Source organism: Dunckerocampus dactyliophorus, chromosome 2 (genome assembly GCF_027744805.1).
Source record: "Dunckerocampus dactyliophorus isolate RoL2022-P2 chromosome 2, RoL_Ddac_1.1, whole genome shotgun sequence".
Lineage (NCBI taxonomy): Eukaryota > Metazoa > Chordata > Actinopteri > Syngnathiformes > Syngnathidae > Dunckerocampus > Dunckerocampus dactyliophorus.
Genome location: NC_072820.1, coordinates 13,548,178 through 13,573,595, shown reverse-complemented (window position 1 = coordinate 13,573,595; position 25,418 = coordinate 13,548,178). Strand labels below are relative to the sequence as shown.

The 25,418-nt window shown below is 42.4% G+C and overlaps 1 protein-coding gene across 3 annotated transcripts in view; it reads left to right on the top strand.

The window, feature by feature from the left end:
- The window catches only part of phlpp1 (PH domain and leucine rich repeat protein phosphatase 1), a 68,324-nt gene continuing 42,906 nt past the window's right edge, over positions 1 to 25,418 (top strand). For all 3 annotated transcript variants that reach the window (XM_054768226.1, XM_054768228.1, XM_054768227.1), the window contains exon 1: positions 1 to 1,909. In XM_054768226.1, the coding sequence (XP_054624201.1) occupies positions 364 to 1,909 (1,546 nt within the window). In that variant the 5' untranslated portion in view covers positions 1 to 363. The remainder of the gene's footprint in view (positions 1,910 to 25,418) is intronic.

Genomic DNA, 25,418 nt, shown 5'->3' with positions numbered 1-25,418 from the left:
AGGCAAGCCATCTTGACTCCTCCTCATGAATTATATATCAAGCCAACGTTTGCGTAGGAGGTCGGTCGACGTTCATTGCATATTCGAGCAGTGTATTTCTGACCAAGCGGGAGGCACAGTCACGTCTCCGCCCTGATATGTCCCTACGCGCCCTGCCTCCTCCTTTCCCAGCGACTTTAATCGGTTAAAAATGTTCCCTCGGAGCGACGGAGGAAGGCGAGGGTTGAATGACTACCAGCGGAACAAGTGAGCAAAACCGCCCCTTTGATGGGAATCTACTCCGGGTTTTAAATGTAGACGCGGTCGGTGGAACCAAGTGCGCACCGTTATTTATTCCAGGAGGGGCACTTTTCATTGGCAGAGATGGAAAGTGTGCAGGCTACAGCTGACGATGGCGACAAGTTAACGAAGAAGCCCAGCGGAGTGTCCAGTCGCCGCCGGACTCCAGCCGACGACGGCGGAGGACATCTAGCTCCCTCCCCCGTAGATGCGAAGAATGGGAACGGTCTTTCCCACGCCGCCCCCTCAACCAGAATCGCGGTGCTTAACGGTCGAGGATTATCCGGCAACTCCGGCTCCCTGCTGCTAAGACGCAGGCGCTTGAAGAGGAACCTCAGCGCCGCTACAGCTGCGTCCAGCAGCGCCGCCTCCTCCTCGGCTGTCACGGCCACCGCCTGCTGTGGTGCCAAGATGAGCTCGGCCCTGTCCTCTGCGTCTCTGCACACACGGAGTCTGGACCGCAAGACTCTCCTCAAGCACCGGCAGAACATGCAGCTACAACTGGCTGATCGCGAGTGGGTTCGAGCCGATCTCCACCGAGGCGCCATCCACGTCTACGACAGACTGACGTCCTCGTATCCGAGGCCGGTCCTCTGCACCGTGGACACCACAGCCGGCGAGGTCGCCCTTCGCCTGAACAAACTCTGCGGCAAGTCGAGCTCTGTTATGCGCATTTTTAGCAAAGACAGCCCCAAGCTGGACCAAAATGGCAACTGCAGCGTCAAGTATGAGTACAGTTACAATCTGTGCAAGGTCAACGAAGACCCCACTATGAAATACGACCACTTGTCCGGCCTTGTAGCCACAGATTTAGGAAGTCACGCGAGTGACAAGATGAGACTGCTGCTCATGACGAATGCAGATGAGAGGCAAAAGCAACAGGATGGAAAACTTTTCACCCCAGAGTCAGAGTCCCAAGACAACATAACTTGCTCACTGTCTGATTTAAATTTAAACTCCAACATGGATACCCCTAATGATGAATCCGAGCACAGGAATGGAGTGGACAGCTACGGGCTCAATTCTGGCTCAGATGTGGAGAGCAGCACGTTTGATGACCTGAGCTCAGGGGCCCGACTCAGCGAGCACAGGGACTCCCTCAGTGATGACATGATCCTGGGGACGGATGCGTCCATCCTCAGCCCTTCGTTCGACAGTGCCACAGAGGGCAACGATATGTACGGCAGTTCTTCAGACGAGCTGGAGCTGGACTGCCCTGCGTCGAGTACGAGCCTGGATCCCATCAACCAGCTCCACAGCAATGGTGCCAGCTACAAGCAGTGTGGCACAGTCTGTCGAAATGATGTGACAAACGGCCTTCCGACGAGCAGCAGTGCAGGCTCTTTGTCGAGGGATAGTGCTAGATGTAATACACCTGACATCCAGGATCCAGACTGCGGTATTGACAAGTCAGCGCTGACCTCTGACCGGGATGGAAGTTCCTGCGACGAGTCCATCCCCACACTGTATGTTCAGCTGCATGGCGTAGCAGTCAGGAGGCTTAGCCCAGATGAGAGGCCCCTGCAGATCCAGAATGACTTTCTCTTTAAGCTTGGATTTAAGGACCCTTGGAGAGTTCAAGAGGAAGGGCTTAACACAGAAATGGGCTCCCTGTTACGTTTCTATGCAGGTATGATTTTTCATGTACTTTGACATTTTTTTACACTAGGTTTGACTGCAGATCATTTCCTGTAGCGCTTGTAACAGGTTGTTAGCAAGTGTACAGTCTAGTGCAAACGGAATGTTCTGCTCAGCTTGCAGTGGTAAGACTCAGACGCAGGGTATTCCTTAAAATGACTTTACTGTTTGTGTTATTTCTTCCGACCCCGATCGCCTCACTGCGCTCCCATGGACACGCATGACATCACCACAAAGCCTCCGCCACAACTTATGGCGCTCCGACACGGGGGCCCTGTCCAGCTTTCGCTCCATTATCATCCCCCATAAAAAGGCTGAATGCCTTGTGGTTGGATGGAGAGTAGGAGTGGGGGCAGCATGGCCGGGAGGGTTTGAAATTCCCTCAGTCGGACCTCTGTGGTCATTGAGATGCTGTGCAGGGCCTGTCCAACTGGCCTGCAGCACCAATACTGTCAGAATAACTAACTTCCTGCCAAGCTGGGTTGCACAGCTCGAGAAGATTTGCTCTTTCGAATGTGTCCACTTGCTTAGGGACGTGAGAAGGAGGTGACGGGGTGGTGCTCTCTTTTTGCTTTCTGTCCTGAACTTGAGGTTACGGAAGATAATCACATGCATGCCTGCCCATGCATACAGTCACACACATGTGACCTGAGCTGTCCTGTTTTTTTTTTTTTTTTTTTTAAATGTTAAAAAATAGCTTTCATTGCTGGAAGCAAGTGCTGTCAAAATTCCTTAATCATGCCTCACTGTCATTGATGCTTTCTGTGCACGCATACTCCTCATGTGTTATGACCGCAATGTCTCAGGAGCGCCTGGAGGGAATTTTTCGAGTTGCACTCAGGGCAAACTTAGGGATGCACCAAACCACATTTTTTCACTTCCGATCCGATCCTCATACCTGAATTTCGACATATGCCAATACTGACACAATTACCACACCAAAAGAATATCAGCAAATGTAGATAGAAGAGTGTCAGCAAACGTAAATGCCTCCACACATGCGGTGCAACACACACACACGTGCTCAGCCTGATGCGTTCTCAGCTTCAGGCAGTTTGACAACGCAGAACTCTTAACATCGCTTTTGATTTTGTATGAGTCTGTAATAAACTCCTCTGTAAAGGCAAGTATGATATTGTAGCGACCTGAAAGATTTGTGTTGTGTAGATGACGGACTTGTTTTGTGCGGCCATGTGTCAGGCGGAGCGATTGTAGTGATGGTGAAATGAAGAATCAGTGCTTCAAAGCATTGAAGCATTCCGGCCAGTTGGTTTGCTCATGGTACAAAGCTTCATGGTGTTTCATTTCCCCGGGGCGCCATCAAGTGGCCAAGCCCAAGTCAACATTTTTCAGAATTTTAATCAAGGCAATTTGATTAAGAAAATGATATGACAATTGGAGATCGACCGACATGGGTTTTTCAGGACCGATACTGCTTATTAGTAGTTAAGAAGGCCGATAACCGATATTTGAAGCCGATATACATTTGCAGTAAAAGTGTAAAAATTGGCATAAAAATGTTGAATAATACAAACACTTAAAGGCGACCTATTATGGTTTCCCTCTTTTCTGACCTATAATTGTTGTTACAATCTTGTATTCTCATGTTAAACGACGCCAACACGTCAGATAATGAGATAATGATGGCTCTGCACACTGTTTTACAGCGTGTTTTTTTTTAACACCGAGTTCCATTGACGTCAATGCAACCCGGACTTCCTTATATGGGCATGCCCAGGCTTCCCCCCGCTCTGCTTCGCTCTGCTCTGTTTATTGTGTTTTGGATCCCAGGAAATGTTTGTTCGGGTGTGCCTAAAGAGGCAAGCATCAGGCAGAAGTGTTTGGAGTTGCTGATTCCCGGCCAGCAAGAGAAAAATATGCTCATCTGTCAAAGGCATTTCACACGGGACTGTTTTGTGAACATGGGCCAATACGAAGTCCAGAACTCAATCCAAAGGCCCAAAAATTAGTATAAGAGGTCCCCTTGACCTTCATTTAACTGCCTAAAACATGTTTATTTTACCAAACAAATAGAAAAATATCTCCAGAAGAGATGGCGTTCCTAGACTCAAAAGCATCTCTTAGAACGTGATTGTTAAGGTGATTTTATGTTCCTTTTTTATACCATATCGCCAATAGCAGGGGTGCAGCCAGGAATTCTGGGCCCCATGGGAAAAACAAATTATGTTGCCCCCGTGTATTTTTGAGTAATCCTATTTTTTGGCAGTCAGGGCACCTTGGAATTGTCCTAACTTTTCCCCCCTGTACACCACCCATCATAGATACATAAAGAAATTTACAGTTAATCCATGTGATTGGTATCAGACGATTTCACTTATGGATGATCGGAATCGGCAGCATAAAACCCTGAACGGAGCATCCATAGTGCCTTACGCTGGTATGGAAACTGGATCCTGATACCGAATTGAATCGGCTCCATCACAAGCTAAACTACTCATAAATTACATGAAAGATGATAAAATACGGTTTTGAACAGAAATTGTTTTCGTATGGACAGGCCATAAGTAACAATGTGATTTCCATCGTTACACTCCGAGTGTAACGATTCGTATCATGATTCGTGGTTGCCATTACGATTCAAGGACAATATTGGTTAATTTAGAAAGATACAGTCCGAAACAATTCAGTAACTTTAAATCAATTCAGTAACTTTTTAGTCAAAAATTCAACCAATGTGACTGTGAAATAACCTGGATACTAGACAGTGCAGGTGAAGTTTCCTAGATAAATTAATTATGGATATAAATAAACAAGTAAACAACAATTAATTACAAATGTATTCACATTTTATTTGAATAAAGTGCAACTAACACTTCAGGCAGAATTAACAGGAGGCTAATCTTTTCTGCTCTCATTTTCAGTGCAGTAAGAGCTGACCTTACCTTGCACTGCTGCCCTAGCGGGAACGAGTGGTGCCTGGACGGTCAGCGCTGTATGAAATCCCATGGTGCCGTAGTAGGTGGTTGGAGAGATTTGTCATGTTGCTTTTTTTTTTTTACCTTTCTGTGTTCTACAAACAGCGAGCGACTTATTTAGAACATCTCCCTTTTTGCAAAAGCCAAAGTGTTTCCACACGCTGGACCACAATGGTGGCTTAATTATTTCTCGCTCACTGGCTTGTCTGCTACTATCCGCCATGCTACGTTTTGTTGTCTGTTGGTGTGTGGCAATGGCGTAACAGACAGGCAGACTGAATCGAGTAACGTTGAACATCTTTATAATTAAAAGTGCTAAAAAAACAAAACAAAAACGCATCCATATGAAGCCTGCCATGCTTAAATCCAATGCTTTATTTCCTAGTATTGATGCAATCGATTGATTACCTTTTAAACGATGTTAGATCGATATATGTCGTCCAGAATGGATGAAATCGATACACCGATGTAGTAGATGAATTGTTACACCCCTAATTTCCATTGCCCAAAGTTGTCAAGGGCACCATAATGAGTATTCTGGGCTGTAACACTTTTTGGAGTCCATCCAGAGATATGAATCATAGCTGTTTGTCTTGTTTACAGATGATGTCAGTGCACAGAAGCGCACCATGTCATCCTCTAACTTACTGGTGTATAACTGCATGCATATTAGGGGGAACCCCACCCCCACAAACTCAAGTCAAGATCTTTAATTTTATTTTCTATATAGTGCTAGCTCACACCAAAAGTTATTTAAGCATACCTTTCATATAGGACAGGCCTATACATAGCCTTATCTATACTTATCTACAGCATGTCATTTTTGTTGTTTACAGTTCCCCACTGTGTGTGTGCTGGAGCTATTGCATTAATTACATCACACGCCTTTATGACATGTGAATCTACTCAAGGGAATGAGTCTGTAGCCTTTCTATTGTTTATCACGAAAGTTGTTGGTCAAACTGTTGAGGGAGTGATTGCAATACAGTCGGCTACACTGCACGCTTGCCTGTGTTACAAAATGTTTGTGCTTACATTCGTTAGTCACCCATGATTATGCTGCTTTGTCACTCCAGATCTGTAAACCTTGAAGAAACAATGCATTGTCACAGTATTTACAGCCCATAGTGCTGCTATATTTCACCATGTAACCTGTTTGAAATGCATGCAAGGGGGCATGGGGATCCACTGTAGGTGGTGTATTATGGCAGGTTCATGCATAGTGCATCCAATGTGGATTGAGGTGCATGTAGGCGGGAGGCGGAGCCTGCACAGTCAGCCGTGCCATAACAGCCGACAAATAAAAACCCTGACGCACCTCTGAGGGCGACGCCTTCACGTCCCATGTGAGATGGCTTAACTCTGGTCACCTGAGTGCTCACTAAAGCAACCCTCCCTCCCTCCTCTCTACTCAACGCCAAGGCGTCTCCACTCTGCACACAAGGCCTTAATGCTTATTCAGCCCTGCACACAGGGACATTGAATTGCACTTTCATATGTTCACAGTCGCCCTCGTGACATGCGGCGTGCTCTTTCGCATGTCGCTGGCCCCTGTTGAAAGCATGCGTGGAATGTACACTGGCTCCTTTTAGAATGTCAAGCATGTTTACTGCGGAGGAAGTACAGCGAGATGGAGGGAGGGTTCTTACACATGTTGAGCCTCCTTTGAATGGTTGACCAGGCCAGATAGGGGAGACAGTCAGCCTTAGCTGACTTTCTGGCTGACTCTTGAGGCGCAGCTGCTGCAACTGTAGCCCTCGGCCACACTGAGGGCCTCCTTGTCTTCAGAGACCTTTGATACAGGAAGTCCAGTATCTATTGTATTGTTGTTATGCTGTTCAATAAGAGCACTGTGCAGCTTTTGTTTTTGTGCTTCACTTTTTAGGTCAGGACGTGCATGCATTGGTCTCTACAAAGGGCAGGTTGACTTTGCGTTTTGAAAGGAAGGTGGAGGGGTGTTGAGGTCATATTTTTTTTTTGCTGTGCCCAGATGAAAGAACTCACTTTCGCTCCGCATAGACACACACAAAAACAGTAAAACGCACACATGTACAGAGTACCGCCCCGATCAAAGGGGCGCTGTCCTCTTTGGCAGGCTGACGAGTGCTCCTCTCAGTGCTTGCCCACACAGGAGCCTGTTGTAGTGCCTCAACCAGCATTATTAGAGTCTCAGTGCAGGGGACAATAGCGCACACTTGGATCAAATTAATACATGCATACTTGGTTGCTCAATTCCTCTTAAGAAGTTGGGGTGCTTTATGTCCTCGTACGGTTCTGAACAAGCGAGGCATGACTGGATTGCAGCTAGTTAACTGATGAAACCTTTGCTTTAGCATGTATTAGGGATGTCCCGATCCACATTTTTTGGCTTTCGTTCTGATTCGATTTTTTAATAGTTTTGCCAACCCGATCCGATCCGGTCCAGTACCGATCTTTCATCTTTTTTTTTTTTTGTATAATAAGCTTTTGTTACAAACATGAATTTGTGGAATTGAATATGGTTATGAAAATAGCTCTTCAAAGCATTAAAAATAATGCAACCAAAGTATTGCTGAATTTACTTTTTTGTGACACAGCATGACCAACAATATTGTTCGACTTTTGTGATCCAATAAAAGATAAAAAAAAGGAAAAATAGGCATGCAAAATACTTTTAGGGAAGGACTAATCATTTGACATGGTTATAGATCAATTTGCGGTGTGATTTAGAATATTTGACATTTTTTAAAAACAAACTATCTTCAGCCAGAAATGTTTCGTTGGCATGGCCAAGGTGAGACCATTACTCACAAAGGGGTGGCAATAAGTCGATACCTGATACCGCTCTAAGATGGCCAGTGGGGTGGCCGGAGAGTGATCAAGGGTGGCCATGGCCACCATTTGCCACCGCGTAGCTACGCCACTGCGTGTGAGCTCCCCGCACAATCACGCAGGAGTCCGGGCACAATGAGGGGAAACTACTGCTGTAGCTATGGAGCCGAAAGACCAATGTCCAACGTGAAACTAATGTCATCACTGCACACCACGGACATGTCTGCATGGTGGATGTTATGCAATCTTCAAAATACAGCGGATCGGCAGTTGATTCCGATCCTGAAGATCAGATTGGGACATCCCTAGCATATATGTGGTTAGCATGTTGGTATACTGCACAAAGGATGATAATTGGCCTGCAACACCTCCTTAAAACGGACTATTTGTTGTTGGACTGCATGTTAGCCTCACAAGCTATGAATAGTGCATGTTTTCACCTGTGCTTGCGTTGCTTTTCTCCGGGTACTCCCACATTAAAAAAAACATGCATGTTAGGCTAAGTGGAGACTAGGTGTGAATGTGAATGGTTGTTTGTCGTTATGGCGGTCAGTCCACGGTGTACCCTACCTCTTGCCAAAGTTAGCTGGGATAGGCTCCAGCTCAGTTGTGACCCTAATGAGGACAAGCACAACAGAAAACGGATGGATGGGTGTCACCTGATAGTCCAGAAACAAAGGCCAGTTTTGCTCCATGTTGTATTTAGTAGCTCTGTTTTATTCTCTACTGTGCACGGCAAACAAAATTTATAGACCAACCTGTTGATCCTTAGATCCAACTGGATTTTCCTAAATTGTGGTTTAATCTCCTATGCAGTGAAAAGAATAGTATACATGGCAGTGTCACATACTAATGAGATTCAACACCGGAGTCCACTGCTTATATGGTTCCCAAACATAGCAGTAATTGTGTGTGTGCGTGCGTGTGTGTGTGTGTGCGCGTGTGTGTGTAGATTTGCAAGAAAAGGAAATGGCATACTGAACCTTAACACACATTGGCACCAGGTTTCCCAAGGGGGCGAGGACCTTGAGTTCCTTACCAAGCCAAAGCGGCATGCTAAATAATTTAGATTCATTAGCCTACTCTGCTTTGCAAACACATCTCATCCGGGCACGCCACCACTTCGCAGCCACTGCATTATGCTCTCTACTCACACTTATTAAAGCTGATTCTTTTGCTCTTTAATTGCACTTTCTTGTAACGTTTGGCCTCCTGTTTTTATGAGGAGAATTAATGACCACTGGCGAAAACTGGCCTAGAAACCATCCAGTTATTAATTCCTGTTCAGTGCCACACTGGTTTTATAGCTCTGCTTCTGTGAAGTCTGACTAGATGAGAGTTTTAAAAAGGTTTTCAGGTAATTCCCATGTTTGCAGTACTTGGCACGAGGAAATGGTTAATGCGAAAACTAATAAAAGCAGAGCTATCTGATGAAACATGGCCCTGTACTAATTTTACCTGCTTGTTACAGCTGTTAAAATTTATATTCTTTTTATTGCACCGTGATTTGCTTTTCTCCAAACATATTTCAGTTTCATTGCTATTGGCTTGCTGTTGTTGTGATGCATATTTGCACACAATAAGTCTCTGCTTTATTGCCTTGTGCAGCCTGTGCTTGCATTTGGCCACATGTAATAGATGCACATAATAGGTCTCCTTAAGACATTCAATGCAGTCAAAATTGGAATGAACACAAAATCAATATAGCCAAAATGGCATCATGGAAAAGTAATGTTGCATTGTGGTAATTGGATAGCTGCGACTCTGCTTTTCAATTGCTGCCGTCTCACTCATATTAATTAGGTGGCGAGGAAAGTGAGTCTGCTACTAACGTCTTTATTCCTTGTAGACACAAGACATGTTAAAAAGACAACGATGGTTCAATTACTGTAAAAGCTTGACCACATCCCTCCACTCTTTTCTCGGGCCTTCTCCAAGGAGGCAGTGCTGCTGACGTGATGACTTAAAGGACTCTTGCAGGGTTTTAAAGGCTTAATGAAGCTCCCAGCTTTCTCCCCGGCCTGGCTCATTGGTATCTGTTAAAGTGGAGAAAACCACTCAGTCTGTCATCTTTGAGCCTTCTTGTGTGTCTTTATTTGTGCAGCCCTCAAGAGGAAATTGTACTCGCACTTGCATCTCCCTGACCAGGACTATGAATATCACAGCACTGTTTTACTTTTTATGAATGGCCACTAGGAAGGATCCCTTTACATCACTTTAGTCGTACAGTGGGACCTTAAATGCTGACCATAATCCAAACTGTTGCATATTTCTCCCAAACAACCTACATTTGGATAGTCAAACTGTCTGCATCATAAACGCTTTAATTACTGTGGAGGAAATGTTTTAAGTAACATTTAACTTAACTGTCATGAAGAAGTTAATCACTGTATAATATTAATGGTGCATTTTGGTATGTAAATGAAAACGGAAGCATGCCGGCTGACTTGCGTCACATTTTTTAATATTCCTGTCATGCAAGTGTAAAGAGGAGTTAACTGCTATGAAGTAAACATCAAAGCAATAGTATGTTTTTTTTTTTTGTTACCGTATCTGTTAATGAATAAAGGATGCTTGATGCGCGGAGAGGGAAGATTACTGTGTGTGTCTGGGGGGGCAATTCTCTTCATGTACGTTTTTTTTTTTGTGCGTGTTGTCTTGTTATTATCGATACAAAGATATTGTCGATATAGCTACACTCGCAATCAGTGTTTGCAACTGTACATTGCACTTAGCAAGGACAGAGACGCGCGTACGACTATTGCTATTTTGCGGTAAACATGCCCTTCTGTGGTGATGTACGGAAAAGCTGAAGAAAAAGCGAAACCAAAGGCACTAGGCTGAAGTTATGCATAATACTACAACTTTTCAGGCATTTTTTTTTTCTGTGAGTCTGTATATCAGCATTTGCTTTTATGAGCTGATGGAGTTTACCAAGCAAGACACCATCACACATCCTCCCATCCATGTCCTCACCTGACATCAACATCTAATGGTCTTTCTAAAGGGCCCGTCGCTGAGTCGTTATGTAATTGTGTAATCAGATTTCACACGTTCCACAGCTCAAATTCAATATGCCTGTGTGTCCCTATCCGCTTTTATTTTTATTTTATTTATTTTTAAGTGTGCGTGCCTGAGATCAAAGTGAGCACATGTGCAATCAAAGAATGGAATTATGCATGTCCCTTCACGTGGCGGCCTCACGTGCGGCGGAAGTGCTCTTAAAGGGACAGTTTGGATTTTTTTACATAAAGTTGTATGACATCCCCATCAGCATTGTAGTCCATTAACAGTGACTTACCCCCCACTTGGTCTCCTAAGTCCAGTTCTGGTCAGATTTCTGTGATAAAGAACGTAGTTCTGCTTAGTTGCTGGGGACAATTAAGTAAAGAGTTTGGCTTCTCAAAACAATATGCGTTCAAAAGAGTAATACATCTGCATCACAAAAATGCCTTGTCAAAAAAATCAGACCTCACAGAACGACAGAGCGCCGTGTGCGTGTTCCACAGCAGAAGAAGATACGAGTGTCTTCGCCACATACACATGAATGCACAGGCGACGGTGCGCTGCTATACGGCGGGAGACAAATATAATGGCGAGCGTTTTGTGAGGTTTGATTTTTTTGAGAAGGCATTTTTGTGACGCAAATGTATTAATCTTTTGAACGCATATTGTTTTGAGAAGCCAAACCCTTTACTTTAATTGTCCCCAGCAACTAAGTGGAACTGCATTCTTCACCACAGAAATCTGACCAGAACTGGACTTAGGAGGCCAAGTGGAGGGTAAGTCGCTGTTAATGGACTACAATGCTGATGGGATGTCATACAACTTTATGTCAAAAAATCAAATCTATCCCTTTTAAATGAAAAGTGTGTATCTCTCTCCATGAATGGCTACTGAGGCCGTGAGGACGGGATGCGAGAGCCAGGGGGCCTATTTTCTGTCAAACAGAGATTGCCTCCTTGGCTGACATCCTACCACCCGCCACTTCTCTCTTCTTGCTCCTGTTCTCAATTTCTCCCATGATCGATCCCCCTTCCTCTCCGCTCGCTATCGCTACTCAGCTCTCCTCCTCCCGCACACCATCTGACAGTTTGCATTTATCTTCCTGTATCTCTCTTTATCACTCCTTGCTATTCCTCTGAACAATGAGTGGTCACCACTGTGCCTTAAGAACATTGATAAAAGGCCAATCCATCCAACTGTGATTTTTAGTCTATGTCCCGTGGAAAATTCTGTCCTGCCTCTCATCTGTCTGTCAAACAAGGGTGGATGGCGCTTGTGCGCAACCGCTCCGAAAAGGTTACCCTTCCCGCGGGGTCATGGAGTATCACACATCGTCCCCGAGCTGAGCACAGGCCCCTGATACTCGCGAGAGGGGGGTGGATTAGAGGCGGGTCAGCAGGGGGCTCTTTTTTCGCCACCGCTTTGATCAGCAGCAGCACAGCCTAATACCACACAACATCTGCAGCGCTTGGCATTAAAGGGGGCCCAAAAATTCCGATTAGGCTGCATGCGGCCTGTTTCCACAAGTCTGTCAATTGCTTGATGGGAGTTAAAAAAAAAAATTGTTTTAAAGACGTACTTCGGTGCTGCTCTTTTATATAAATCACGCCTGTGATGCTCTTTAACTTTAGAATTATGTTTTCTTCACACATAAAATAATTGTCAGAGGGTTGTTGGCTGGCAGGAACAAAAGCCCAAAAATCAATGATTCGAAAATAAGCTGCTCTGAACTGAATTCTGGGTGTGACCAAACTGTCACAGAATCTTTGTGTGTGTCATCTGCACACAGATAGATAACGTTTGTACAGCAAGAGCTTGTCATGTCTCTATGGACTCTGCTCTGACACAAATGGGGGCAGGGTTGCTGATCTGAAATCTCCTGGTTCAAAGGTCATCCCCTTTTGAAGAATGCTGAAATACCGGAATGACACTTCCTCATTGGCCAGTGTGACTTGAATGATTGGGAATTAGTGTGGACAAATGTACGCAAGTTGTTTGCCTTATAAATTGTGCATTATAAAAAATGACCTACTTTTTTTTTTGTCCACTTATACAGCGTCATTAAGATAGCATATATAGATTATTTCAACAATATCACAAAGCCATTCGATATGAAATTTATTCTTAGTAATCTACTAGGTCAAAAATTTCCATCATAAGAATAATTTACACAATTAAAACTGTAAACTTCAGCATTACAAATGCCATACCCATGTGACTGCTGTGATAATGTGTACCACAGCATAGAGTGGAAACAGTCATGATTAAGGGTTTCCCAATCCGATATTGATATTGGATGTCTGTACGATATCAGCAAAAAAAACGAGTATCGGATTATATCGTCCTGCATCTAAAATCTCTGATATTGGCACTCCAATACAAGCATTCTATTCCAGACTTCTCTCCAGCTCTTCTATCCAGCAGCGCTCGGATAGAGCCCATGTGATCACAACAATGGTGGGTGCTAACGTGTTAACAGCAGGTGGGGCAGTATTTTTTCTTAATCTCCAAAAAAGATGCTGCAGCTGAGTGCAAAACTTCCACAAATTTCCTGTGTTGATACACAACCGGGGAAGTTTAATATGGCCAACCTCATTGCGCATATCAGTATCAGCCCATACTCAAGTCTGCAATATCAGAAGTGAAAAAGTTGTATCGGGACACCCCGAGTCATGATAAAGGTAATTACTGCCACCTGATATTATTGTTCTTCGGGGGGGAAAAAAACGGATCAAGATTTGATTGGAGGCACTATTTGAGGTACAACATATACAGTAAAAGGTTGTCTATAATAGTATTTTTCAACAATTTAGATAAGTCCCAGAGGTCCCACAATAGTTGTAGTGTGTGTATTGGCTAAAATCTACCCTTGATGCTGGAATGTGCTGTAACCAGTGTAAAGGCTTCATTATGCTACAGCATCACAGCGCCCGCGTAGGCCGGCTTGCTCCTTTCCCTCCAAATCCAGGATGACGTGCACCTCCAAAAAAATTGTAGTCACATTTTAACAGCAAGCATCATGCTAGATTAGCTCGTTTGCTGAGGACAAACAAAATGATCAAACCTACAACCAAAAGTAGGCAGGGCACCAGGATTTATTTAAAGATTTGTAGCGAAGCCTGTTTTTTAAGGTTATTGTTGGTTTTCTTTTCTTTTCCTCAATGAATTGGTGGGCGAATGCACTGGGTGTCCTCATGTAGCTAGGGGTGGGTCACTGTTGGTATCATGTCCCTGAGGAACAGCATTTCCCCTTCCCCTCCAAAAAATTTAAGTTAATTTTATTTTATTTTATTACGTGTGCGTGTTTGTGTCGATGCCCCTGTAGGCCCGCCACTCCACCATAAATTTAGGGGAAACACTGAGGAAGATGAGGCCATGAAACCCGGAACTTCAAAAGCGACCATTTGCACACCTTTTCTCAAAAGTGGTGCAAACAAGTGTGTGTGATGATAGATTTTGTTTCCATTTTGTGCTCATAAACAGGCTCTAGAGATGCATTACTGTTACAACATCGTTAAAAAGTCAATTTTGCATAGTAGGGGACCTTTTACAGTGATCGGTTACATTTATACATTTATAGCAGAGCTCCAAGGAGACTTTTGTGCCCTCTCAGGTATAGTGGTTTGAGCACTTTACACAGCACTTGTACAGCTTTTGCATTTAGCACGCTGTGGAAGGAAATAGCCCATTTACACCCTCTGTGGCAGTCTGTTTCTTGCTAAAGGGCACTTCAGCACAATGCACAGAATCTGTATATCTCCACACAGCATTCTAAAATAGGGATGTCTCGATCCGATCTTCAGGATCGGGTTTGGCTGCCGATCCGCTGTATTTTGAAGATCGGATAATATCTGCTTCCACCATGAGATGGGCCGATCCGGTTGCCGTATCACGTCCATAACGCTGAGCCATACTCCAACATGGTAGGTGCAATAATGCGCCTCAAAGCTGGTTGCCACTCGACTCCATCCGCAAGAAGAAGAAAACGCAACACCACCATGCAGACCTGTCCGTGATGTACCGTGGTGAAGTTAGTGTCACGTTGGACTTTCGGCTCCGTAGCTACAGCGGTAGTTCCCCCTCACTGTGCCCGGACTGCTGTGTCATTGTGCAGTGAGCTTGCATGCAGTGGCGGAGCTACGTGGTGGCCATTGGTGGCTGTGGCCACCCTAGGTCACTCTCCAGCCACCCCACTGGCCATCTAGACATTTCAGGTATCGACTTATTGCCACCACTAAGTGAGTAATGGTTTCATCTTGGCCACACCAATGTAACATTTCTGACTCCGCCACTGCTCGCACGGGAAATGCTGCTCTAACCGCTGGTTGTTTACACTCGGGACAGTCAATAAATTACTATTGCGCTGAAGAGAGTTTGTTTCAAAAAAATGTCATGTATTCTGAATCACATCACAAATTGAGCTATAACCATGTCAAATGATTAGTCCTACCCTGAAAGTATTTTGCATGCCCATTTTTTCCCAATTTTATGCTTTATTGGATGGTCTTTTTTTTATTGGATGTATCTTTTATTGGATTAGGGACCTGACTCGCAGAGGTTTCTTACAAAAGCCAACAATATTGTTGGTCATGCTGTGTAACAAAAAAGTAAATTCAACAATAATTTGTTTGCATTTTTAATGCTTTGAAGAGCTATTTTCATAAACATGTTCAATTCCACAAATTCATGTTTGTAACAACACTTTATTATCCAAAAAATATAACTAACTGATTATAAGCCAAAAAATATGGATCGGGGCATCCCTATTCTAAAATTGTATTATCTTTGTAAATTTTAGTAGTTACAACGTAACAGATCCAATTGTTTGCTTGTTGTGTTAACTTTACATCAGCTACCAATCAGTTGTGGTCCACTTCTTCCCAAATATCCCCCCCACCCATGGCACAGCGTTCACATGGCCCCTGCATGTGACATGAAGCTGAGCCAAAACACCCCGGATGCCCACTTCGGCTCTCCACTGTTAGAGGCCTTGTTAAATTTTAAACGAAACAAAAGGAAAGGAGGAGGGCCGCCGGAGGGATGGAGGGAGGGAACGGGGGGCAGAGCGAGCATGAGGGGCCACGGGAATGTGCGGCAACATTGCAGCATCTCTGGCATTCATTCACTTCTTGTGTTCCCTGTGCATCATTGGGAGAGCGTAGCCCTTTAAATATCCCCTCCTTCACTCGTCTTGTGTGAGAGATTTTTCTCTCCGCTCTACACCGGACTGATTGTAGCTTTAACCGCAGATATGGGGTCTGATTACTCAGCGCCCTGTCCGTCTGTGGGATTAAAGAACAACTCATTCTGTAGCTGCAGTTACCAGATTGCCTTCTCTCCGATGCATGCCAACACGGTTATGACACCAGAGTATACAGCTGCTGCACTGGAGCTAATAAGAAATATTGCGTAGCTCTGTTATTGCCCCGTTGTATTAAAGCAACAATATCGACCTTATTGCTGCAGCATGGCACCATTTAATCTAAAGATTCTCAGAGCAACTTGGATGGCAGCATCATACCTACCAGGTTTACTGTAGTTTAGTGTCTGATATTGTAAGTACAAATGATAACCATATGCTTATCTGTTTCTGGTATACTGTGCCATGAGGAAACAAGTGGAATGGAGATCAGCTGCATCAAGGCCTCTCCTGCATTATTAAGATGCAGGGCAAAATCAGCAGGGCATCCAAGTTTGTTTTCTCCTTACTTGTACTCGCAGAGAAAAGATTGCATCTGAGTCAGGATTAAACAGTTTTTAAAGAAGTGCTGCCCGCCCGGGTGGGGCATGTTGCTGACATCAAATAACATCAATTTTTTTTTTTTTTTATAATTATGAAACAGGTTGAGACAGGAGCCTGTTGTGGTGTGTTTTGGTCCGTGCAGTTCATAATTCAACCCAACAGCAGCAGTAATGGTTTTAATTTATTTTGAACATGCATACAAGTTACATTGGAATACAATCACATACAGTTCACAGTTGTACATGCCCAAAAAGGGGTAGGAAGAAGCAAACTTATTTAATCCTACCCCCTGTCCGTTTCACATCAGTTGCAATACATTTGTTCACTTCCTGTATTCCAAATGTACTCTTTGCCACTTTTCAAAATACATAGAAAAATGATAAGGTAATATAACAATGTGGTAACATAGATCAAGGTTGTTGTCACCATAAATATATTAAATAACAGTCATAATAAATAATAATAAATATAAAATAGTAACTGATGAAAGGGTTAACGGTCGACAGAAACATAGTTGGATAATGAGTGAGTACAGGCAATGTACTAAGAAAAATAATGAGTTAGTAATAAGTGTAGTAGTGGTTAGACCAGCGGTGCCCATTACTTAAAACGTCACTTTGTAGATATCACATGACATCAGTCAGCTGACTTTAAGCTCCCCTCCTGATTCGCTATTGGCAAAGATGAAGTGGTGAACAGACGTCACAAGCTACACACGGAGATGCAACGCTCATCCTTATTATTCCGGTTACGGATAAACTAACTCAGCGAACTGAAATCCAATATAGAAACGCGTGTTTTCTGCACTTTTGGTTGTGAAACTACTTTTTCATGATCAATTGGAAAATGTGTGCATTGCTGAAACCTTTTTAATATGTTGTCTTGCCTTGGGCTGCATTGTCTTTTGCATCATCATTTAAATTTCTTGTATATTTGTAATGTTTGATGGCAAATGCTAATACATGAACTAGGTGTCTGACGAACACTATGTAGCTACTTTGACTGACATACTGTATTACCGGTACTCAGGTAATGTACACAACTCTTGAGGAATTATGTGTAAATGATCTTTATTGCCGTATTGAATTGAATTGCCCGCGACCCTAGTGGATGGATGGATGAATTGAATTGTGAATTACTGAATGATATCGACTACTTTGCTTACCTGTAAAAAAAGGAAAGGAATCCTACTTCGTGGAAATTCACTTACCACAATAAACAAGGTATATCAGGTATATAAACGTTAAACTGTATATGTCCATCTTTCTGTCATATCATGATGTACGTCATGAGGTAGCAGAGGCTTTTTAGTAGCGGCAGGGCAGCAGCTCAATAAGTTGGCTTCTTTACGTACAGTACTGCTGCTATCTCATGTAAAGGCTACTAGTAAAAGTTGAGGCATAAATATCATGGTTTAAATAAGCAATTATAGAATCCCATCTCACGTAATTCAATGAGAAATGCCATCCACTTGTTATCATTTGTGACCTTTTACAATGGGCACAGCTAATGAACGTTTGTCTGAGCGAGACACTTTTTTTGTCCCGAAAATAAACAGAATGCCATTTCCTAGTGAAGTCAATCTTGTTCTATTAACACCGCTTGCAAAAAAGCCTGAAGCACAAAAGCAGATCACGTGACAACATGTATGATGATGATACAACAGGGTTTTTTGTGTGACTTTTAACACATTTTTTTTCCAATTCCAAATCCTTTTCGTCAATTTATTGTTAATTTTATTGAAATCTTTCATTCGATTTGATTCACTCTCAACTAAAGTAGTTTGAAGCAGCGTTTATCTGCCCAATACGATACTAGCATGGCACAGAAAGACATTCAGAATCAGTTAATTAATTATTAATTAGCTTAGTTAGTAATATGGCAATTGGTCCAATTAATGCCTCTATTTAATTAACCGCAGTTTCCTATAGTCACTGCGTGCGTGGTCTACAAATGCTAATAACTGCAGCAGTCTATAATTAGCTTTGTCTACCTCTGCATGCACTTTGAAAGTGTTGCTACCACAACTCAGCTGTTGGTGTGTAACTTATGGGTGTTATACTTGCCATACTGTTGTTTACAATGAACTCAGTGATAATGCTGGCTGCGCAATTTGGTTCTTGCTGCAATTACAACATTGGTTTTGTTGCTGCTGTGCAGTGCAGTATACCGTATTTTCCGGTCTCTACATTTTTTTAATGATTTGGCTGGTCCCGCGACTTATACTCCGGAGCCACTTATATATGTTTTTTTAATACTGTCAGCCACACGAGGGCACTTTAGGCTTTTGTGCCAGTATTTTCTTCTCCTATCACTCCTGTACCACTGAAAATGTTATAAAGACAACTGAGAAGGATGGAGCACAAATGCTCCCAAAAGGAAAATGATATTCTGCAGATTACAAGCTGCAAATACACTAGTTATGTTATGTTGTTTTAGGCTATAGTTATCTGGAAAACTGTTAATATGCTACGTTAACATAACACCTATTCACGTTACGTTAACATACACCTATTTAGCCTTGCGTTTAAAGATGAAATGTCTGTCCTTGGTATCTGATTTTATAAAATATATTTCCCCCAAAAATGCAATTTAGAGTCTAGTGCGACTTATATGTTTTCTTCTTTATTGTGCATTTTTGGCTGGTGCCACTTTTACTCTTTAGTGACTTATAGTCTGGAAAATACGGTACTTGAGAATAAAATAAATAATATAATGACCATGTGCTCAGAGAGAGTTATGTTTACCTTTTTACTCTCTCATGCAGTCCAAAGTCATGATTAAAGTTGATAAAATAAAGTTGTTTTACTTTTTACATTTGGAAATGACAGCCTCATGTCACTTATCCCATGCTTGTAATTAATGTTCCATCAATTTGGGGTTTAAGTAAATAAACGGCCAGGCTGATAACAGCATTTGCAGTATGTGTATATTTTTTTATTTTTATATTATATATATATATATATTTTTTTTTAAATAGTGTAGAGTACAGGCTCTATCATTGCTCTATCATGACTGTGGTGTTGTGCGAGCACGATGAGAGTGTAAAGGAAAGCGAGAGTCGAGCTCTGAATGTGAAATATCCCCCTTCATTTCCAGCTGGCATTATTCAGGCGGTGGTACAAATGAACAGGAAAACCCAGGGCCACAAAACAGTTGGGAGTCCCTGCAAGATAATTGGTGATTGAAATTCACATAAACACAGTTGCACGCGAACCACATGGTGTGTGCCTGTGTGTGTGTGTGTTTGCTTCTGTCCGCCACAATCGGCTCTCACCTTTTTTTGCGCTTAACATCAAACGCTCACTGGCTTCCCAATTAGCGTTCTCATCTTGCCTCTTTAGCCCGGGTATCAGAAGGAGGTATTGTCAGCCCGCTCTCATATATCGCTATGCATCCCAGGTGCTCACATGTCAAACCCCCCCCACTGGTGCTTTTCCCGGGGGGGGGCCTTTGAATGCTGTGGGTTGCTAAGCCTGAACCTCCATGTCAATGGTACTAGATCTTAAGACGACAGTACCTTTTTCTTTTTGGTTCTACCTCATGCTGTCTTAAACCATTAAGAAGTAGAAGCTGCTACATTGTAATGGGGGAATAATGTGCTGTAAAGAGAGGCCTTTCAGTTCCATGATACTTCAGAGAACGCGGAGGCTGAGGTGACACAGTGATGAGTGATGAGCAACTGGTGTCCTGCATGATGAGATAATGTGTGCATTTGAGAAAGTGCATATCATTCTACTACTTGTGATTGGCCTCGTTATTGCAGTAGATGAACATATTACATTTCCTTTTCATTGGTGTGGGCTGGTCCCTTTCTTTGTGTGACACTTCCTTGCTAAAGGTTTTGATATACTGTATTGTAGGACTGCAACCAACGATTATTTTCTAGGTCAGTTATTATAAATAAAGCTTGTTGTTTTGATTAATTGAGTAATAGGTTAGGCCCTCGACTGACCAAATGAATATGAACAGTTAGTGGTTTGGTCTGTAAAATACTGTATCAGAAAAGAGGAAACACGTTGATCACTGTTTTCCAAAGTCAAAGCTGAAGTTTGTGAATATCTTGTTCTGTCTAAACACAAAGATAACAGGTCTGCTTTCATGGATGGCTAAGGACATTAAAAAAGTGAGGTTGAGAATATTTACATTTTTTAATTAAAAACTGTTAATCGAATACCAAAATAGTTGTTGATTAATTGGATAATCGATTAATTGTTGTCACTCTACTATACAGTTGAACTGCTAACCTCATTTGTAATAGTGACATAATGCAGTGGACTTCCCAGTGTAGAAATAATTCTTCTATTATTATAATGATTATCATCTTAGCCATATTGTTCTGAGCAGCCAGGACAGAATTGAACATGACATGATAAGTGATCAAATGTCCTTTAGATCTCTTCACTTCTGCTTGTAATTTGTTGTGCTTGTAATGGATCTTTATGGCTGAAAGTAGACCCAGTTCCTGACCAGAGTTTTTCTCTCATTGATTTTGCAATGAAAGTGTTAAAGCCTTGGCATAGGTCACTGCTTTCTTGTGCTGTTAATGTGCAGAAATTCCATTAGTTGTCCATTAATTGTCAGTCAAGAATATACATGAAAGAAAGCTAATGTTTTAGCAGTGAATGTCAATGCATCAACTATGAAATTGTGATTACCATAAATGCTGTAATGCGGAGGCATTTTTTCATTGAACCGCAGAGAGGCTGGCTTGTTAGATGGGTCAGAGAGATTTGAAAAGTTATAACACTATTTCATTGTATCACTACGCGCTCTTGCCTGTCCATTGTTGTGTGCGTGTTCCACAGTGTTTACATGCACGAGCAGTCTCTATCCGCGCATGAAGAAACACAGCAATGGACAGGCGAGAGTGCGTAGTGATACGAACGGGGAGGAAATAACGGCGAGCGACTGAGAGGACTGACTTTTTTTGTGAGCGGTGAACAGTTTTGTCATGCAAATATATTTACTCTTTTGAATGCATATTGTTTTGAGAAGCCAAACTCTTTACTTAAGTGACCCCAGGAACTAACCGGAACTATGTTCCTTCTCACCGAAATCCGACCAGAACTCCGCTCTTGGGTCAAAGTGGGGAGTAAGTCATTGTTGATGCACTACACTGCTGATGGGGATGTCATACAACTTTGTGTCAAAAAAATCGGAACTATCCCTTTGCTACTGACCCGAAATGCAGTTAATGCCAACTTGTAGAGTGAACAAAAACTTTATCAGTGTCCCGATACAGTTTTTCCATTTCCGATGCGATTTGCTGCCTTGAGTATCAGCCGATACTGATATTGATCTAATATTAGCATGAATCATACATACTTTTATTACTTATTTTGTAGTGTGGAATGCTAGAAAAGGCTTGGCGGAGTAATATTACTAAAAACAGAGAACAATAGTCAGCAACAGTAGATATTTAAACTCAACGTTACTCACCACCGTCAGGCCATTAAGCAGAATTAATTGGCATCTCTTTTCTGTTATAGTCATCCCCTGTTTATCACGGTTAATTGGTAAGTGGTGAGTGGTAAGTGAATTTCCGCGAAGTAGGATTCAATATTAATAAATGGAATATTTTGGTAGTTGGAGCATAGAAAACCTGTTTATAACCTACAATTTTTACCATCCTTACAGCCCTCTAGACATGAAATAATAACAATAGTCACCTTTACACTTGTATTACCCAATATAGTAGACATAATATTAGAAAATAAGCCATCTTAGACATAAATAAGAGACTCGCACGTTATTGTCTCATCAATGTAATGTTACTGACATCTAGACTGGTGTCTAGATGTCTACTTCTGCCGCTGTTTATGGTTAAGGAGAGACTCATGATGCACTTCAATTGTTTTCTTAACAAGCAGAGAAACCCTGCAGTAAACATTCACACAGGGGCTGCTGTCAGCCACTTTCTACGCTGCTAATCTGCTACAATCACAATAGAGTACAATAGAGTGAGGGCGTGATGTTCAAATCGTGATATAGCGAGGGACTACTGTATAGCTAATGACTTTTTGCCCTCCCGTGGGAGTTTCTCATGCTTTGCAAATGTTTTGAACAGCGCTGGTTGTTTGAAGGAGCCAGGAGGTTCGTTTCCTCGTCTCTGTGGTCTTCCAAAAATCTTCATGTTCTTTTTTGTGATGTTGATCAAATGTTTGTTGAGATTGGTTGTATTAAACTTCCTTGGGTCTGTGCCACCACAAGAAACTTGTGCATGACAAGTTTTGAACTCAGCTGCCACGTCTTTTTTTTTTTTTTTTTTTTTACTTTTAGCGAAAAATACTGCCACACGGCCGATATCACCCCTACTCTTTGCTATTAAAACCTTAGCACACACTGTTGTTGTGAACACATGGACTCTATCTGGGTGCTGCTGGATAGAAGTGCTGGAATAGACTGCTTGTATTGGAGTGCTTATGCAGACTTATATAATCCGATTAGGGGTGCACAAACAATTTTCTGGCCAATCACCGATCACCAATGTTACCTCTAAGCTGCACGCGTGCGCAATCGTGCAGCATCCAACCTGAATTGTAAAGGAATGAAACACAAGAACAAGAATTTATTCTGTATCATTTTGCAGTGCAACACAATGAGTGACAGGCAACAAGCGATAACAACATATGACACAGTGACGAACACTGTGCAGCCACTGATACGATCCTGTTTGCACGTATTTACTTACGCATGCAATCATTTCATTAACAGCGCATTACGTAGCACATGCAACTGTTTTGCAGGTTACCGTATAGCTAATATAGCTAATAGCAGGTTAACAAAACATCCACTCACTACTTTGCTGATCACCGATTTTTAAAAAGCCTGACCTGCCGATTCTGATTCTGGCAAATATCGATTTATTTTTAAATAACTGACAGCATACACATTAAATGTTCCTATGTTATTTTGTTAAACAAACAACAATACCATGAAACAATACAAACTTTTTTCTGCACCGATCGATCAACGGCCGTATGCTTTATAGACATTCAATATCTATATCCGATCAGGACACTACTATCAGGAGGTTGCCTGCAGCCGCAACCAATATTTTTTAACCCGGAACTAATTGAAGATCCCAGCGATTATTTGCTTTTGGACTATAGGGGCTTGCAGTTAATTGAATAGAGAAATAAATACTATTACGATTCCTACATTGGTGACCTGTTGTGACGTGTGATTCGAGCTTGCTTTGACAGCCACTCGAGGAATAGAACCCATCACAGTGTGGGCTTCTGGGATTCGCTCTAGCCTTGCGCTCGGCAACCTCTGTGCCGCCGGCTGGTTATGTGTCCTCATGTGTTAAGCCAGAGAGCAGGAAGACCAAGGGCGAGCACTGCATCATTCATGAGTGTGTGCCACCCTGTGCCTGGATGGCGCTGACCCGTAGCTGTCAACGGTGGACCCCTTTAGCGCCATAGTACAGACTGTGCTTTGAACCAGGGGCTGGCATGTGGCAGGGCTGGGGGCGGAGCTTTTGGATAGGTACACCATTCTGCATGCTTGAGAGGACACACTAACAATAGTGTCGTACATCACCTGTTTTTTTCTTGTTCTTTTTTTCTTCTCTTCCTATTCTAGGAAGGTCAGCCAGTGTTGTTAGACACTGATTGTGCATCTAAGCACGACAGATTAATACTGACATATTCTGAAAACAGGGCCTTTTGTGAGAATAAGAAGAAGAATGAGGTCAGGTTGGGTCGTGACTATCCTGCTTTAGAAATGGTGACTCTCTGTAAGGGCTGAAACATGTACTGTAACTACTCATGCTTTAAATGTGAACAGAGAAAAAGTGGGGGAGGAGAGTGCATGGACAGTGGAAAGCATCTCCGCATACTCAGATTTAAAATTTTAAGGCATTAGTAATGAGTCCTTGACATCGAGCCTTTTCCCATGTTTGTAAGGGAGAAAGAGTTACATAACATGCCACCCTGACTCTCCTTACAATCACACAACAGTAAATCAATTCACGTGCAAGTGCCTCTAATTCATCTTTCACAAGTACTCCAGAGTTGTCTCTTTGCACACTGACAAGTTTTAACATTTGAGCTGATTTTACGTGACACAGCATTACATAAACACTTGCAGGGTACGACAGTGAATACACCCGCCCTTTTGCCAGCATGATATTAGTTACTTCCACAATGTGAGTGAGACAGCAGGATTTTCCATCAGTCACTAGATTTTAGCAGGAAGTCGGACAGAAAAAGTTAAACGCCAAATGATGTTTCACCTGGACTATTTTCAGTATCATATTTCACCACAGGAACGCAATATATTCCCATATTTGGCAGTTAGTTCTCATATTTGGCAGTTTGTTCTCATACAATTCATTAGAAGAGCTTTTTAAAGTACAGTGGAACCAGCGGTTAGCATCTGCCGTGGTTAGCGGGTTTTTTTTTTGGTTAACTGAAAAAGATTTCACCACAATTTTGCTGTTAGTGTACACTATAGCGCACCCCTTGTTGTGTTATGAATACACTGCGTGAGTCTATCTGTATTCTTAATAAATGTATATATTTTTTTTTAGAAAAGTTCAGAAAACATCCGTCCTTGTTAGCATTCTATTGGCTAGCGAATAAAATGGCAACATGAACCGGAACCAATCTATGATGTCATCAGCCGTTGACTCCCAGAAATGTTAACACAAAAGAGTTTTAATAGTTTTAGAATTTTAGTTTTACATACATAAAACATATCTAAATGCTGTCTCTTATTTGAAACTTTCTTTGGCTCCATTTTGGTTTCCTGAGGTGAGAAATACTATTGAATTCAAGTAATAACTCATGGCAAAACAGGCAGGTGGTGTCTGTGTTGATCTCACTGCCACATTGTGTCTTTGGGAGTAGTCAGGTCAAGAATCATGTCTTCAATGAGGATAAAAGTAACCTTTAATTTATGCCTTTTATTCATCATTTCTATGTATTTATATGCATTTCTGTTCTTTGCATGACTTTCTGGAATGGATTATTGGATAATTGGATTTACATTATTTC